Source organism: Tachysurus vachellii, chromosome 12, assembly GCF_030014155.1.
Source record: "Tachysurus vachellii isolate PV-2020 chromosome 12, HZAU_Pvac_v1, whole genome shotgun sequence".
NCBI lineage: Eukaryota > Metazoa > Chordata > Actinopteri > Siluriformes > Bagridae > Tachysurus > Tachysurus vachellii.
The window spans coordinates 145,412-160,411 of record NC_083471.1 but is presented as its reverse complement, the minus strand read 5'-3'; the positions used below and the strand labels follow the sequence as shown (position 1 = coordinate 160,411).

Below are 15,000 nucleotides of genomic sequence, written 5' to 3'. Positions count from 1 at the left end.
TCATAAGATAAAGCCAGGATTTATAACAGGACACTTCAGTTTAATGCTAATATGGTGAATGAGCTCTAGATGTTCTGAATTGTGGGAAATCATCAGCAGACCCTCATAGTGCACTAAGTAGTGAACAGGGTGTGGTTTGGGACAGATCAGAAAAATGACCTCTTTGTGTGTACAGAACCTTAAAACGGTTCCCTAAGAGGAACAAACTGAGACCTGGAACCCAGATGTAGGTGAATTTGTTAAAAATCATAACACATGTAACAGACTGAGCTTTATTCCCACTGAAACACTGATATGACTGTGCTGCAGGGTGTGTGTGTGTGTGTGTGTGTGTTTCATTTGGACTGGCTGCTGGATGAAGGAACTGTTTATTTTAGCCTATACACACCCACGTTACCAAATAAGAAGTATAACTCGCTGCTCATGTTCAGTGTGTGTGTGTGTGTGTGTTTTCTTTCTCTTATTAGCACAGTAATTATTCCCTTATTAAAGACACCACACTTTTGAGCTTTTCATTTCTACATTGTTTCCTGTTTCTAAAACTTTCCTGTAATCCCTTACAGCAGCTATAAACCCCAGTGTTTCCTAAGATATGACTCTGGAGTGAGACGGAGTGAGACACACACACACACTTACACACAGACACACACACACAAACTCACAGCATGTGTTAGAGCTGAAGACTGACACAAGGCTGTGATTAGTTTCCTCCTCATGCTGTACATGTCCATGTGAATAAGCTGTTGCCATAGAAAAGATAATGTGTCAGAGCTGCTGTTACAGAGCATTGTGTATGTCCATCAACATGATGTTCTAACTGAACTGATGGAATTCTCTCCGTCTGTCTCTCTGTCCGTCTGTCTCTCTGTCCGTCTGTCTCTCTGTCCGTCTGTCTCTCCGCCTGTCTCTAGCAGGTCAGTGGTGCTCAGGCCGTGGGTAAGGTGGTGGTTGTGAAGTCTGATGCAGGAAACACAGAGCTGGTAGTGCATGGTGGTGGAGGCTCTGAGCGTGTGCAGTTCTGCACTTGGCCGTGTAAGTGTGGACCGAGGCCGCGGTGCGCTCCGGGAATCAGCGCCGTGCTGGACGGCTGCGGCTGCTGTAAGAGCTGCGCACGACAGATTAAAGAACCCTGTAACGAGCGGGACGTATGTGATCCACACAAGGGCATGTACTGTGACTTCTCACGAGACAAGCCACGCTTCCAGCTTGGGGTGTGTGCATGTGGGTCAAATACACTGTACACACACATTATTGCTAGTCGTGAAGTCAAGAAAAAAGAGAGAACATTCACTCCGTCTCTCTTTCTCTCTGTGTGAACAGACATGATGGCAGTGGGCTGTGATCTAAATGGAGTTCACTATGAGAACGGCGAGGCGTTCCAGCCCACTCCCCTCTATAAGTGCACCTGTATTGGTGGAGCTATCGGCTGTACGCCCGTGTTTATCCACAAACCCGTGGTCATGCTGGTGCCAGCGCCCTCTCAGAGCACCATGGTCCCCGCTGGGCTACGGGCCAAACCACCACAGGACAGGAGCATGTCAGGTGAGACACACATCAGTTAGATCATTAATTCATTTACACTTTGAGTAAAGGAGCATTTCTTTATTCTGAAGATGGATAATAATACACCGTTTAACTCCATAGTACCCCACCTACAACACAGTAGGTGTTACCCTAGACCAGGGGTCGGCAACCTTAAACACTCACAGAGACATTAGGACTCGTTTCCTACAGAAAAAAAACACAGGGAGCCACAAAACCCTTTTGACATCTAAACTGAAGAGAGCAACCGCATATATCGTTTTTTACCTTTATGGAAAGTGTAGAAAAAACTGTAGTGTGTTGTATTTATGACATCAATGAACTGCTACAGAGTAAACGACATTTTATTTCTGCAGGCAAACAAAAATATTTTGAACAGTTTGAACTAAACTTAACAAAAAAGACGCTGGGTTGAAGGTTACTTTCAAATAAAATGTTCAATGTCTAATTGAGTTCTCTTCGTATTCATAACCAGGGCTCTCAAGTTTTGAAGACAGGCAAGCGTGACATCTCCAACCGCCCCCCCCCCTCCCCCCAACCCCAATTTTTTTTTTATTGGCTATTGTGTTCAATCTTACCCAGATACAATAGTGCTATTTTCTGATTGGCTGTTGTGTAGCCTCTTGTTTTGATTGGCTGATAAGTGTCAGGCTCGACTAAGAGCTCCAGGTGAGACGCGCTTGGTTCGGCCCGGTTCCTTAGAGACAGCGGTGCGGACTGATACGTTTTGGGTGCTGCGGCTTATTAAATATATGATAAATAGTCAGTTTTTCTGTGTGCGAAATACGATGTGTGTGTGTGTGTGTGTGTGTGTGTGTGTGGGGGGGGGGGGGCGTGAGATAAAAGACAGACATGAGGGACTGTCATGTTAATGCGTGACACTTGACAGCCCTGTATGACATGAAAATTTTAACTTGCCGGCTGCAGTAAACCAAAAATGTGTCTGCTTCTGTGTCGGATGTCACAAGTCGGCAGTTATGACGCATGTTTTGAGCGACAAAACTAACTGCAATAAAATATATTTAAATAAAATATTTATTTTCCAAATCTACAGGGAGCCGCAGCAGAGGGATGAAAGAGCCACTTGCAGCTCCAGAGCCGCGGGTTGCCGACCCCTGCCCTAGCCCCTGCCCTAGCCCCTGCCCTAGCCCCTTTCTAAACACTGCTCGGACACGACCCTCACACACCACGTGTACTGCCTCTACCTGTGAATGTCCCTGTAAATGTCTTCCATCACAGTATCAGATGAAACTGACCACACTCCTGTGTTCGTCTTAACCCCCGTAAATCACAGTGTGAACTTGAGGAGAACCAGATAACTGGAAGACGAACACAGGAGTGTGAGGAGTTTCTTCTGAGGTGTGTGAGGTGTCTTTCCCCCAGCAGCAGCACGCTGTTCACTTTCTCGTCATGTTACTAGTGTAAACTCTTCTGTCCTGAAGATAAACGCTACATATTTATATTATATACACAGTGTGATGTTTATTAGCTTAGTCCCACTGCGTGTGTTGAGTAAACATGTCCGTGGTTTGGGACGTAGCCGTGTAGATGCTAGCGCGCACACACACACACAGTGGTGTTAAGTGTTGAGTTGTGTGTGACTGTGCCGTGGGAAGCTTACAGGGCTCCTCCTTTAGTGAAGATGAAGGGATGTGTGGTTCAGAGTACACCCTGGTCTCCATGCTCACGCTCCTGTGGCTTCGGCATCTCCATCCGCATCTCCAACCACAACACCAAGTGTGACATGAGGAAAGAGCGCCGCCTGTGTCTGCTCCGCCCCTGTGACAAAAAGAGCCTGAAGGTATCACAACCATGACATCACTTCATGTAGCACAGACACAGGAGTCTGGGGGGACTACACAACAAACAGAGTGGTCTCCAGAACCCTGTAGAACAAATCCCTCTAGGGTCATCAGTGTGGTGCACTACATATTACACTCGTCCCACAACACACTTGGTTTTAGGAATGTTGTAACGAGTAATAAATATTAATTAGTGTAATATTTGTGACTCCGCCCAGATCCCAGCGGGGAAATCCTGCAAGCCGGCGTTCCAGGCGAAGAAGGCGGAGAAGTTCAGTCTGTCAGGCTGCATGAGCAGCAGGAAGTACCGACCGCACTACTGTGGAGTGTGTGCTGACAAACGCTGCTGTGTCCCAAATCGCTCAAAGGTAGTGAAGGTGGAGTTCAAGTGCACTGGTGGAGCCAGTGTGCAGTGGAACATGCAGTGGATCACTTCGTGTGTGTGTGAGAGAAAGTGCAACAACCCAGGAGACATGTTCGCCCAGCTCCACTTACTGTGACACACACACACACACACACACGCTGTAACACTCAGCTGTGTCACTGTAATAAACACTTAATAACTCACCACGTGTCTGTGTTTCTCATCACTGCACTTTAATGATTAGTTATTAGTGAGCGCTTCTCATTGTCATATAACATCATTACTGATTTATTTCTCTTTACCTTCATTACATGAAAATGATCTACATACAAATATAAATAAATAAATCTACAGGTTTATAAATCAGTAAAGTATAATAATTATTAATTTAACACAATTGCACATGAGAGAGAGAGAGAGATGTGAGGTATGAGTTCTAGTTCCACAGACGTACACCAACACTGGGTGACAGACGCCCTGCTACGTAAACACACATGTAGAGATCTCTAGGTGGCGATGCAGAGGCGTGGTGCATTGTGGGTAAGTGTCTCTGAGGGTGAGGTCAAAGTGTCGTACTGCTCTATGAGATCAGACAGAGAGTGTAGAGCCTCACTGAACCCAGACATCTCCATCCCTTCTACACACATGTAGTGATGCAGGTGAGCCTGACACACACACACACACACACACACACACAATAATTAGACAGCCTGCATTTCCTTCAGATTCTGATATGAGCTCAGGGTTTATTAAGCCCTGTGTGTGTGTGTGTGTGTGTGTGTGTGTTACCTTTTTCCGGTACAGTCGTGTGAATCGTTCTCTCAGCTCAGTAAATGACGATCTCACACATGTATTATTAGCCAGAGCCAGAAGGGAGTGGGTGTGGCCTACTGGGGGAACTGAACACACACCAGTCTTCCAGCCTTCCTGATTCCACTGCACAAATGACAGAGTGGGTCTTAGTCTGAGAGAGAGAGAGAGAGAGAGAGAGAGAGAGAGAGAGAGAGAGAGAGAGAGAGAGAGAGAGAGAGAGTGAGAGAGAGAGAGTGAGAGAGAGGTTAGTGTTTAGTGCGTGTGAGTTTAGTGTGTGTGTGTTTAGTGTGTGTGTGTTTAGTGTGTGTTTAGTGTGTGTGTGTTTAGTGTGTGTGTGTTTAGTGCGTGTGTGTGTTTAGTGTGTGTGTGTTTAGTGTGTGTGTTTAGTGTGTGTGTAACCTCTGGATGTTCCTGCGTAGATCAGACACCTGGACGTTTCCCCTGAGCATAAGCGCACATGCCAGATACACCGCACGCCTGGGGTCAGAGGTCATCAACTGGTGCTCCTTACTGAACGCATCACTGAACATCTGATCCAGTCTGAACACACACACACGCATTTATGTTCATATGTACGTGTGTGTATGTATACAAGTGAAAAATCCCCTGCTGTGTAATATATTGTGTGTGTGTGTGTGTGTGTGTAAGTCTGTACCTGTGTGTGGGAACGTTCACATCAGCGAGTGTGTACAAGGGTGTGAGGCTGGACACCAGGTAGTGTAACCGTGGAAACGGGACCAAGTTCATAGCAATTTCACTTAGATCCACGTTCAGAGAACCTTCAAAACGAGAGGAGCTTCTCACACACACACACGCACACACACACTCAGGCTCTGTACCAGGAGAACTCTGGCTCTCCTAATGTATTGCTCAGGTGATGCTGAGTGTGTAAGATTTACACTGATGTATGTACCTGGTGATGCTGAGTGTGTAAGATTTACACTGATGTATGTACCTGGTGATGCTGAGTGTGTAAGATTTACACTGATGTATGTACCTGGTGATGCTGAGTGTGTAAGATTTACACTGATGTATGTACCTGGTGATGCTGAGTGTGTAAGATTTACACTGATGTATGTACCTGGTGATGCTGAGTGTGTAAGATTTACACTGATGTATTTACCTGGTGATGCTGAGTGTGTAAGATTTACACTGATGTATGTACCTGGTGATGCTGAGTGTGTAAGATTTACACTGATGTATGTACCTGGTGATGCTGAGTGTGTAAGATTTACACTGATGTATTTACCTGGTGATGCTGAGTGTGTAAGATTTACACTGATGTATTTACCTGGTGATGCTGAGTGTGTAAGATTTACACTGATGTATTTACCTGGTGATGCTGAGTGTGTAAGATTTACACTGATGTATGTACCTGGTGATGCTGAGTGTGTAAGATTTACACTGATGTATGTACCTGGTGATGCTGAGTGTGTAAGATTTACACTGATGTATGTACCTGGTGATGCTGAGTGTGTAAGATTTACACTGATGTATTTACCTGGTGATGCTGAGTGTGTAAGATTTACACTGATGTATGTACCTGGTGATGCTGAGTGTGTAAGATTTACACTGATGTATGTACCTGGTGATGCTGAGTGTGTAAGATTTACACTGATGTATTTACCTGGTGATGCTGAGTGTGTAAGATTTACACTGATGTATTTACCTGGTGATGCTGAGTGTGTAAGATTTACACTGATGTATTTACCTGGTGATGCTGAGTGTGTAAGATTTACACTGATGTATTTACCTGGTGATGCTGAGTGTGTAAGATTTACACTGATGTATTTACCTGGTGATGCTGAGTGTGTAAGATTTACACTGATGTATTTACCTGGTGATGCTGAGTGTGTAAGATTTACACTGATGTATTTACCTGGTGATGCTGAGTGTGTAAGATTTACACTGATGTATTTACCTGGTGATGCTGAGTGTGTACGATTTACACTGATGTATTTACCTGGTGATGCTGAGTGTGTAAGATTTACACTGATGTATTTACCTGGTGATGCTGAGTGTGTAAGATTTACACTGATGTATTTACCTGGTGATGCTGAGTGTGTAAGATTTACACTGATGTATTTACCTGGTGATGCTGAGTGTGTAAGATTTACACTGATGTATTTACCTGGTGATGCTGAGTGTGTAAGATTTACACTGATGTATTTACCTGGTGATGCTGAGTGTGTACGATTTACACTGATGTATTTACCTGGTGATGCTGAGTGTGTAAGATTTACACTGATGTATTTACCTGGTGATGCTGAGTAACAGATTAGCCACAATGTTGTTCATGGCATCAAACGGCTTCTCGGCCTTGGACACGCCCCCTTTCCCTGAGATTATTGTACAGTCCTTTTTAACCACACTGCCTGCTTTATGGCTGTGGGTCATGAGCTGGATCTTACTGACGATGTCCATCAGAGACTGCAACGTACACATGTAACATCACACACATTACACTCTCTGTACATTTAATATAAACTATACAGTGGGGAAATATCCAAACACACACACACACACACACACCTGGTTCTCGACAGGTAGAACACAATGAGCAAACTCAGTAAGCTCCCTCATGGCAAGTACACTGTTATATGGAGAGGTGATGACATCATCTTCAGCAGACGGATAAACCGCTGTGACGATCCGACACACATCAGGAAACTCATCCTCCAGGAGCTTTAACACACACGTCCCCAAGCCTGACCCAGTCCCTACACACACACACACAAAGTTCTAATAAACTTAAGTTCTTATAAATGCTACAATTCCAAGCTAGAGGGGGTCCTGAAAGCAATGTAAGATGTGCGGTGTGTGTTAAGGAAGGGGCACAGCTGTGGGATGTGCAAAAGGTGTTTGACCAGTACAGCGTGTGTGTGTGTGTGTGTGTGTGTGTGTGTGTTTGCTCACCTCCCCCCATAGAATGAATGAGAAAAAAACACTGCAGACAGTCACAGTGTTCTGCGGCTCGCCGAATCTGATCCACAATCTGCTCACGGTATAAAGTACCATACGTATGATGTCCAACTGCCCTAACACACACACACACACACACGTACATCCTGATATGCAGTCTGAACAATTTCATGCTCCTATAATAGAATAACACTGACTGTGTGTGTGTGTGTGTGTGTGTGTGGTTAATCACCAGTTGTTTCCAGAGCCATATGAGTTGCTGATAAGCTGAGTGGAGCTGAAAAGCTGCTGCAAGGGTCCACACAGAACCTGAGAGAGAACACCCTCCTCCATATCTATCAGCACTGCCTGCGGAAGGAGAGAGAAAGTGTGTGTGTGTATGTGTGTGTGTGTGAGATTATGAGAAAAAATAGGAAACAGGAAAATAGAAGAATTCTAGAAGAGTATGGAATCAGAGTAATAAACTCACTCGAGCTTTGAGTGCTGCAATTGTGCTTCCAGGAGCTCCATCACCTCTGTCACTCCTCCAACACACACACACACACACACACACACACACACACACACACACAAGCTATCACTGTACAAAGCTTAGGAATATCTTTAGCACTGTATTTGAGGCAGAGAGACAGGTAGCAGTCAGATGAGTACCTTGGGTCAACATTCCTGAAGAAGCTGCTGAGAGCCTCATCATAAACTCCTCTCTAAGGGAAATAAATAGTGTTAATGTGTGTGTGCTGTGTTAACACATTCAGCACATATATAAACAGGTATTTATCATGTGATTAAACTGACAATATGAGCTGCATTTGAGACACATCCACTGTTTATTATACACTGTTCTGTATCATATCTCATAACACACTGATACTTGCATAACACCCTCTAACCCAGACAGATTAAAACATTAAACACGTGTGTGTGTGTGTGTGTGTGTGTGTAATACTTTAACTTCCACCCTTTCCATGTGTTTATGTGCATGTTTAGCAGTTTTAGGGTGATGCTGTCCTAAGTCTATAACCTAGTGAATCAGAGTTAATGTATTTATGTTAATGTATTTATACATAAAGAGACAAAAAGAACTTTTGTACTTTGCTCTGGATAAGGGTGCCTGCTAAATGATGTAAATGTGTGTGTGTTTGTGATGTGTGTGTGTATGATGGGTGTGTGTGTGTGTATGATGTGTGTGTATTATGTGTGTGTGTATGTATGATGTGTGTGTATGATGTGTGTGTGTATGTATGATGTGTGTGTGTGTGTGTGTATGTATGATGTGTGTGTGTATGTATGATGTGTGTGTGTATGTATGATGTGTGTGTGTATGTATGATGTGTGTGTATGATGTGTGTTACCTTGTTGACATGTGCGTGTTCTCTCAGTGCGAGATCCCAGAACCTGCAGCCCACCTGATTACCACACTGACCCACTGAGCACAACACAATAATAACAACAATAACACACTAACATTATAAACACAATAATAACAACAATCACACACTAACATTATAAACACAATAATAACAATCACACACTAACATTATAAACACAATAATAACAACAATAACACACTAACATTATAAACACAATAATAACAACAATAACACACTAACATTATAAACACAATAACAACAATCACACACTAACATTATAAACACAATAAGAACAATCACACACTAACATTATAAACACAATAATAACAACAATAACACACTAACATTATAAACACAATAACAACAATAACACACTAACATTATAAACACAATAACAACAATCACACACTAACATTATAAACACAATAATAACAACAATCACACACTAACATTATAAACACAATAACAACAATCACACACTAACATTATAAACACAATAATAACAACAATAACACACTAACATTATAAACACAATAACAACAATCACACACTAACATTATAAACACAATAATAACAACAATAACACACTAACATTATAAACACAATAATAACAACAATAACACACTAACATTATAAACACAATAACAACAATCACACACTAACATTATAAACACAATAATAACAACAATAACACACTAACATTATAAACACAATAACAACAATAACACACTAACATTATAAACACAATAATAACAACAATAACACACTAACATTATAAACACAATAATAACAACAATAACACACTAACATTATAAACACAATAATAACAACAATAACACACTAACATTATAAACACAATAATAACAACAATAACACACTAACATTATAAACACAATAATAACAACAATAACACACTAACATTATAAACACAATAAGAACAATCACACACTAACATTATAAACACAATAATAACAACAATAACACACTAACATTATAAACACAATAACAACAATCACACACTAACATTATAAACACAATAAGAACAATCACACACTAACATTATAAACACAATAATAACAACAATAACACACTAACATTATAAACACAATAACAACAATAACACACTAACATTATAAACACAATAACAACAATCACACACTAACATTATAAACACAATAATAACAACAATCACACACTAACATTATAAACACAATAACAACAATCACACACTAACATTATAAACACAATAATAACAACAATAACACACTAACATTATAAACACAATAACAACAATCACACACTAACATTATAAACACAATAATAACAACAATAACACACTAACATTATAAACACAATAATAACAACAATAACACACTAACATTATAAACACAATAACAACAATCACACACTAACATTATAAACACAATAATAACAACAATAACACACTAACATTATAAACACAATAACAACAATAACACACTAACATTATAAACACAATAATAACAACAATAACACACTAACATTATAAACACAATAATAACAACAATAACACACTAACATTATAAACACAATAATAACAACAATAACACACTAACATTATAAACACAATAATAACAACAATAACACACTAACATTATAAACACAATAATAACAACAATAACACACTAACATTATAAACACAATAATAACAACAATAACACACTAACATTATAAACACAATAACAACAATATTATTATGATAAAACGGGAATATAACCTTATTATTATTATGACATTTATAACTCATTAAAACGGTGATATTTTATCCATGAGGACCAACACAATACTCTTGTTACCATGGCGACATCACAGAGACATTACTGTACACAGGAGCTAAAGCTAAAGCTAACGCTACACTTTAACACAGAACACCTGGTAACTTGGTGATAAATTAATATTTTATCGAACAAAACTCTAACCTTGAATAACAACGGACTGAGTCATTCCGTGATGTCACAAAACACCACAAATTTACCGTAAAATTAAAAGTTAAAGTGTTTAAAACGTTTTTTTTTTGCTCTGAAATGAAACACGGCTTTCACCCGCCACTCGAGTCAAACTCACGGTGTCGCACGTTGATGACGTCACACGGTCCGTTATACTATTGCACTGCTCCCCCTCGAGTTTTATTAAATATATCATTTTATTTGGAGGCACCGAATTAAAAATCAGACATTATTAAATCACTGAACACTATAATAAACACAGCTGAACACTATAATAACATTTAGACTATAACACTGAACACTATAATAAACACAGCTGAACACTATAATAACATTTAGACTATAACACTGAACACTATAATAAACACAGCTGAACACTATAATAACATTTAGACTATAACACTGAACACTATAATAAACACAGCTGAACACTATAATAACATTTAGACTATAATCCCTTTACACTGAAGCATGGCTTTACCTGTCTGTCACCTGAGAGTTCCTCACTGTCATTAACGCAATACCTTCTGGCATAACAATGCTGATGAGATGCGACCTTTCTTATGCTGAAGTTAGTTCAGTTCGTCCAGCTTTATACTTTGTAGATATTAATCGTGATTAAAAGTGAAACTTGTACTAACAGGTATATAAGACATGTCGTGTTAAAGACCTGTCAAGTTAAAGAAACACATTACATCACATGATGGATAAGAACACTGTAAAATATCTGAGAACGACTTATTTAAGTTTTCCTGCTCCTCCTAAAGCAACAGAAACACACATCAACATTTTACATGAGATTTTATCCTTCTAAGAAATTCCTAAATCAGAAATGTCATATAGAAATTGTCCCCTGTTCCTGATGTGACAGCCATCCTGAAGACACGGATCAGATCTTTACTCCAAACTCTTCTGGAGATCAATTCAGGGCTGGTTGATAGAATAAAAGGTGGTTGCTGATAGTTTTGTTTTCTCTTCACATCAGATCTTATTTGGAAAACCCAAAGACTGCTGTGTTAATTCTTTTTTGCTTAATAATATTGTTATTTTAGCAAAATATTTCATCCATAAATGTAGATTCTTTAACCCCCCCACTCCCCCACTACTTATTACACTCAAAAATGACTTTGCATGTTTGTTCCCAAAGCCCTTAATAAGATGAGAGGTCAGAGCTCAGAAGTTGCTATATCTTTTGATATCATTTGATTTATTGTGATTCTACCTTTAATTCCTTTTGTTTTTCTTTTCTTTTCTTTTCTTTTACGCTCTATTTAAGTTCATGTAAGTGGGATCATGTTCATGTAAGAGGGATGTGGTAGCTCAGTGGTTAAGGTGTTGGGCTACTCATCGGAAGGTCATGGGTTCAAACCCCAGGTCCACCAAGCTGCCACTGCTGGGCCCCTGAGCAAGGCCCTTAACCCTCAGTTGCTTAGTTGTAAGTCACTCTGGATAAGGGGGTCTGCTAAATGCCGTAAATGTAAGTTATTTTTCAAATGTCTATTTATTTAGCCTGTCATTTCTACTATTTACTCTTGTAGAATGATTATTTGCCTTTGTTGTTTATATATTTCTGTATTTAATAAAATATATATATATATTATTGCACTGCTTAAGCACCATAATACAGTAAAATAAATGGGTTTAATTTACTGTAAACATATTTACTCTGATAAACTCTACTCTGTGTACTTTATCCTGTGTATTGTGTACTTTACACTAACCCTAACACACACTACATTACCCAGTGAACACCCAGCATACAGATTGTGTTAAATGATGAATATCAGGATGAAGAAATCTGTAGTATTTAGAAGTTATTTTTATTCAAGATAAAGTTTTTATTCATTACATCTTTTATTCACAAACACACACACACACACACACACACATACACACACACACATACATACACACACATACACACATACATATACACACACGCACGCACACACACAAACACACACACATACACACACATAAATACACACTAGCGATGAGCGAGTACAGCATTATCTGTATCTGTATCTGTGTGTGTGTGAGTGTGTGTGTGTAGCTTAATAATTAATTTGTAATATTTATAACACTAGCTTACTACCTTTATGTTTTTATGAAATACAGCAAAAACGTGTCAGACACTCAGTGTCTGGTTACTGGTTAGAGACAGCTGAAGGTTTAAAAAAGAAAAAAAATCTCCGACAGGCAGAGATGCAATGCGAGTCACATTCTACCAAGCAAGCACCACGTCTGAACAAACCCACGTTTACCAGAACTCTACTGGTTAGTAAGTACGTATTATTAACGTTACAACCCGAAGTAAAAAGCTGAAGAAACCCTAAACGTTAACGGAAAAGACCCGCGAACCCGAGTGACTGAGGGAGAGACAGAGAGCTGTTCTGTGTGTGACTGTGAGTGAGCAGAGCGAGACACAGCAACACAATACATCTGTATGTGTGTAGGGGAGGGGCGCTGTGACTAGCCTATCACTGTAGGGGAGGGGCGCTGTGACTAGCCTATCACTGTAGGGGAGGGGCGCTGTGACTAGCCTATCACTGTAGGGGAGGGGCGCTGTGACTAGCCTATCACTGTAGGGGAGGGGCGCTGTGACTAGCCTATCACTGTAGGGGAGGGGCGCTGTGACTAGCCTATCACTGTAGGGGAGGGGCGCTGTGACTAGCCTATCACTGTAGGGGAGGGGCGCTGTGACTAGCCTATCACTGTAGGGGAGGGGCACTGTGACTAGCCTATCACTGTAGGGGAGGGGCGCTGTGACTAGCCTATCACTGTAGGGGAGGGGCGCTGTGACTAGCCTATCACTGTAGGGGAGGGGCGCTGTGACTAGCCTATCACTGTAGGGGAGGGGCGCTGTGACTAGCCTATCACTGTAGGGGAGGGGCGCTGTGACTAGCCTATCACTGTAGGGGAGGGGCGCTGTGACTAGCCTATCACTGTAGGGGAGGGGCGCTGTGACTAGCCTATCACTGTAGGGGAGGGGCGCTGTGACTAGCCTATCACTGTAGGGGAGGGGCGCTGTGACTAGCCTATCACTGTAGGGGAGGGGCGCTGTGACTAGCCCATCACTGTAGGGGAGGGGCGCTGTGACTAGCCTATCACTGTAGGGGAGGGGCTGTGACTAGCCTATCACTGTAGGGGAGGGGCTGTGACTAGCCTATCACTGTAGGGGAGGGGCTGTGACTAGCCTATCACAGAACGCTGACACAATCAGCTACCCAATGATGATTTTCATACAATCCGAGCTCAGATATTGACTCGTATTACTCATATAATACTCGTATTCGGCAGAAGTGCTTTATCCGTACCGGATACTCGTTTCAGCCGAGCATCCAGCTCATCTCTAATACACACACACACACACACACACACACATACACACACACACATACACATACACATACACACACACACATACACACACACATACACACACATACACACACATACACACACACATACACACACATACATACACACACATACACACACACATACACACACACACACACACACACACATACACACACACACATACATACACACACATACACTCACACACATACATACACAAACACACACACATACATACACACACACATACATACACACATACACACACATACACACATATACACACATCATACATACACACACACACATATACACACATCATACATACACACACACATATACACACGCACACATTCACATACACACATACATACACACACGCACAGACATACACACACATACATACACACACACATACATACACACATACATACACAAACACACACATACACACATATAGACACACACATACACACACACATACATACATACATACACACATACACACACACACATACATACACACACTTACACACACATACATACACACACGCACACATTCACATACGCACATACACACACATACACACACGCACACACATATACACATACTCATTCACATACAAACATACGTGCACACACAAGTATACAAGTACAGACCTCAGTTCAAAAAAGTTTTTAGAAAAAGCATTTTTTATTTTTTAAAGGGACGTGTTAAAAATTCAGTATTACTGTGAAATCATGAGTTAAGATGTTAATAAGTAAATAAACAGAAATGGATGTTAGGTTTATAATTACTGCTTCTTCCAGATGATAAAATGTGTTTGTTTCAGCTGGTA

General features: G+C 40.9%; 2 protein-coding genes across 4 annotated transcripts in view; one reads left to right on the top strand and one right to left on the bottom strand.

The window, feature by feature from the left end:
• ccn6 (cellular communication network factor 6) overlaps positions 1–3,911 on the top strand; it is a 5,482-nt gene extending 1,571 nt beyond the window's left edge. Inside the window, exons 2-5 of one of the 3 annotated variants that reach the window (XM_060884085.1) lie at positions 912–1,221; positions 1,321–1,542; positions 3,180–3,343; positions 3,563–3,911. In XM_060884085.1, coding sequence (XP_060740068.1) covers positions 912–1,221; positions 1,321–1,542; positions 3,180–3,343; positions 3,563–3,844 — 978 coding nt within the window. In that variant the 3' untranslated portion in view covers positions 3,845–3,911. Of the gene's footprint in view, positions 1–911; positions 1,222–1,320; positions 1,543–3,158; positions 3,344–3,562 lie in introns of all 3 variants that reach the window. The other 2 variants (XM_060884083.1, XM_060884084.1) reach the window with 2 other exon arrangements.
• Positions 3,912–3,924: 13 nt separating this feature from the next.
• On the bottom strand, positions 3,925–10,910 carry tube1 (tubulin, epsilon 1). Its single transcript, XM_060884082.1, has 12 exons — positions 10,772–10,910; positions 8,796–8,869; positions 8,095–8,147; positions 7,913–7,967; positions 7,676–7,791; positions 7,438–7,559; positions 7,054–7,241; positions 6,779–6,951; positions 5,177–5,317; positions 4,921–5,061; positions 4,498–4,672; positions 3,925–4,373 (listed from the first exon to the last, which is right to left on the bottom strand). Exons 1-12 carry the CDS (start codon positions 10,794–10,796, stop codon positions 4,215–4,217), a joined length of 1,422 nt encoding a protein of 473 aa, XP_060740065.1. The 5' UTR covers positions 10,797–10,910; the 3' UTR covers positions 3,925–4,214.
• Positions 10,911–15,000: the final 4,090 nt, after the last annotated feature.

Excerpts from the sequence above, each read along its gene's own strand:
- tube1 (XM_060884082.1), bottom strand. The coding sequence starts at position 10,796 with ATGACTCAGTCCGTTGTTATTCAAG. Across the intron at positions 7,560-7,675 it reads TATGGCTCTGGAAACAACTG|GGCAGTTGGACATCATACGT; the intron begins GTGATTAACCAC and ends TGTGTGTGTTAG. Across the intron at positions 6,952-7,053 it reads TTCTACCTGTCGAGAACCAG|TCTCTGATGGACATCGTCAG; the intron begins GTGTGTGTGTGT and ends TGTACGTTGCAG.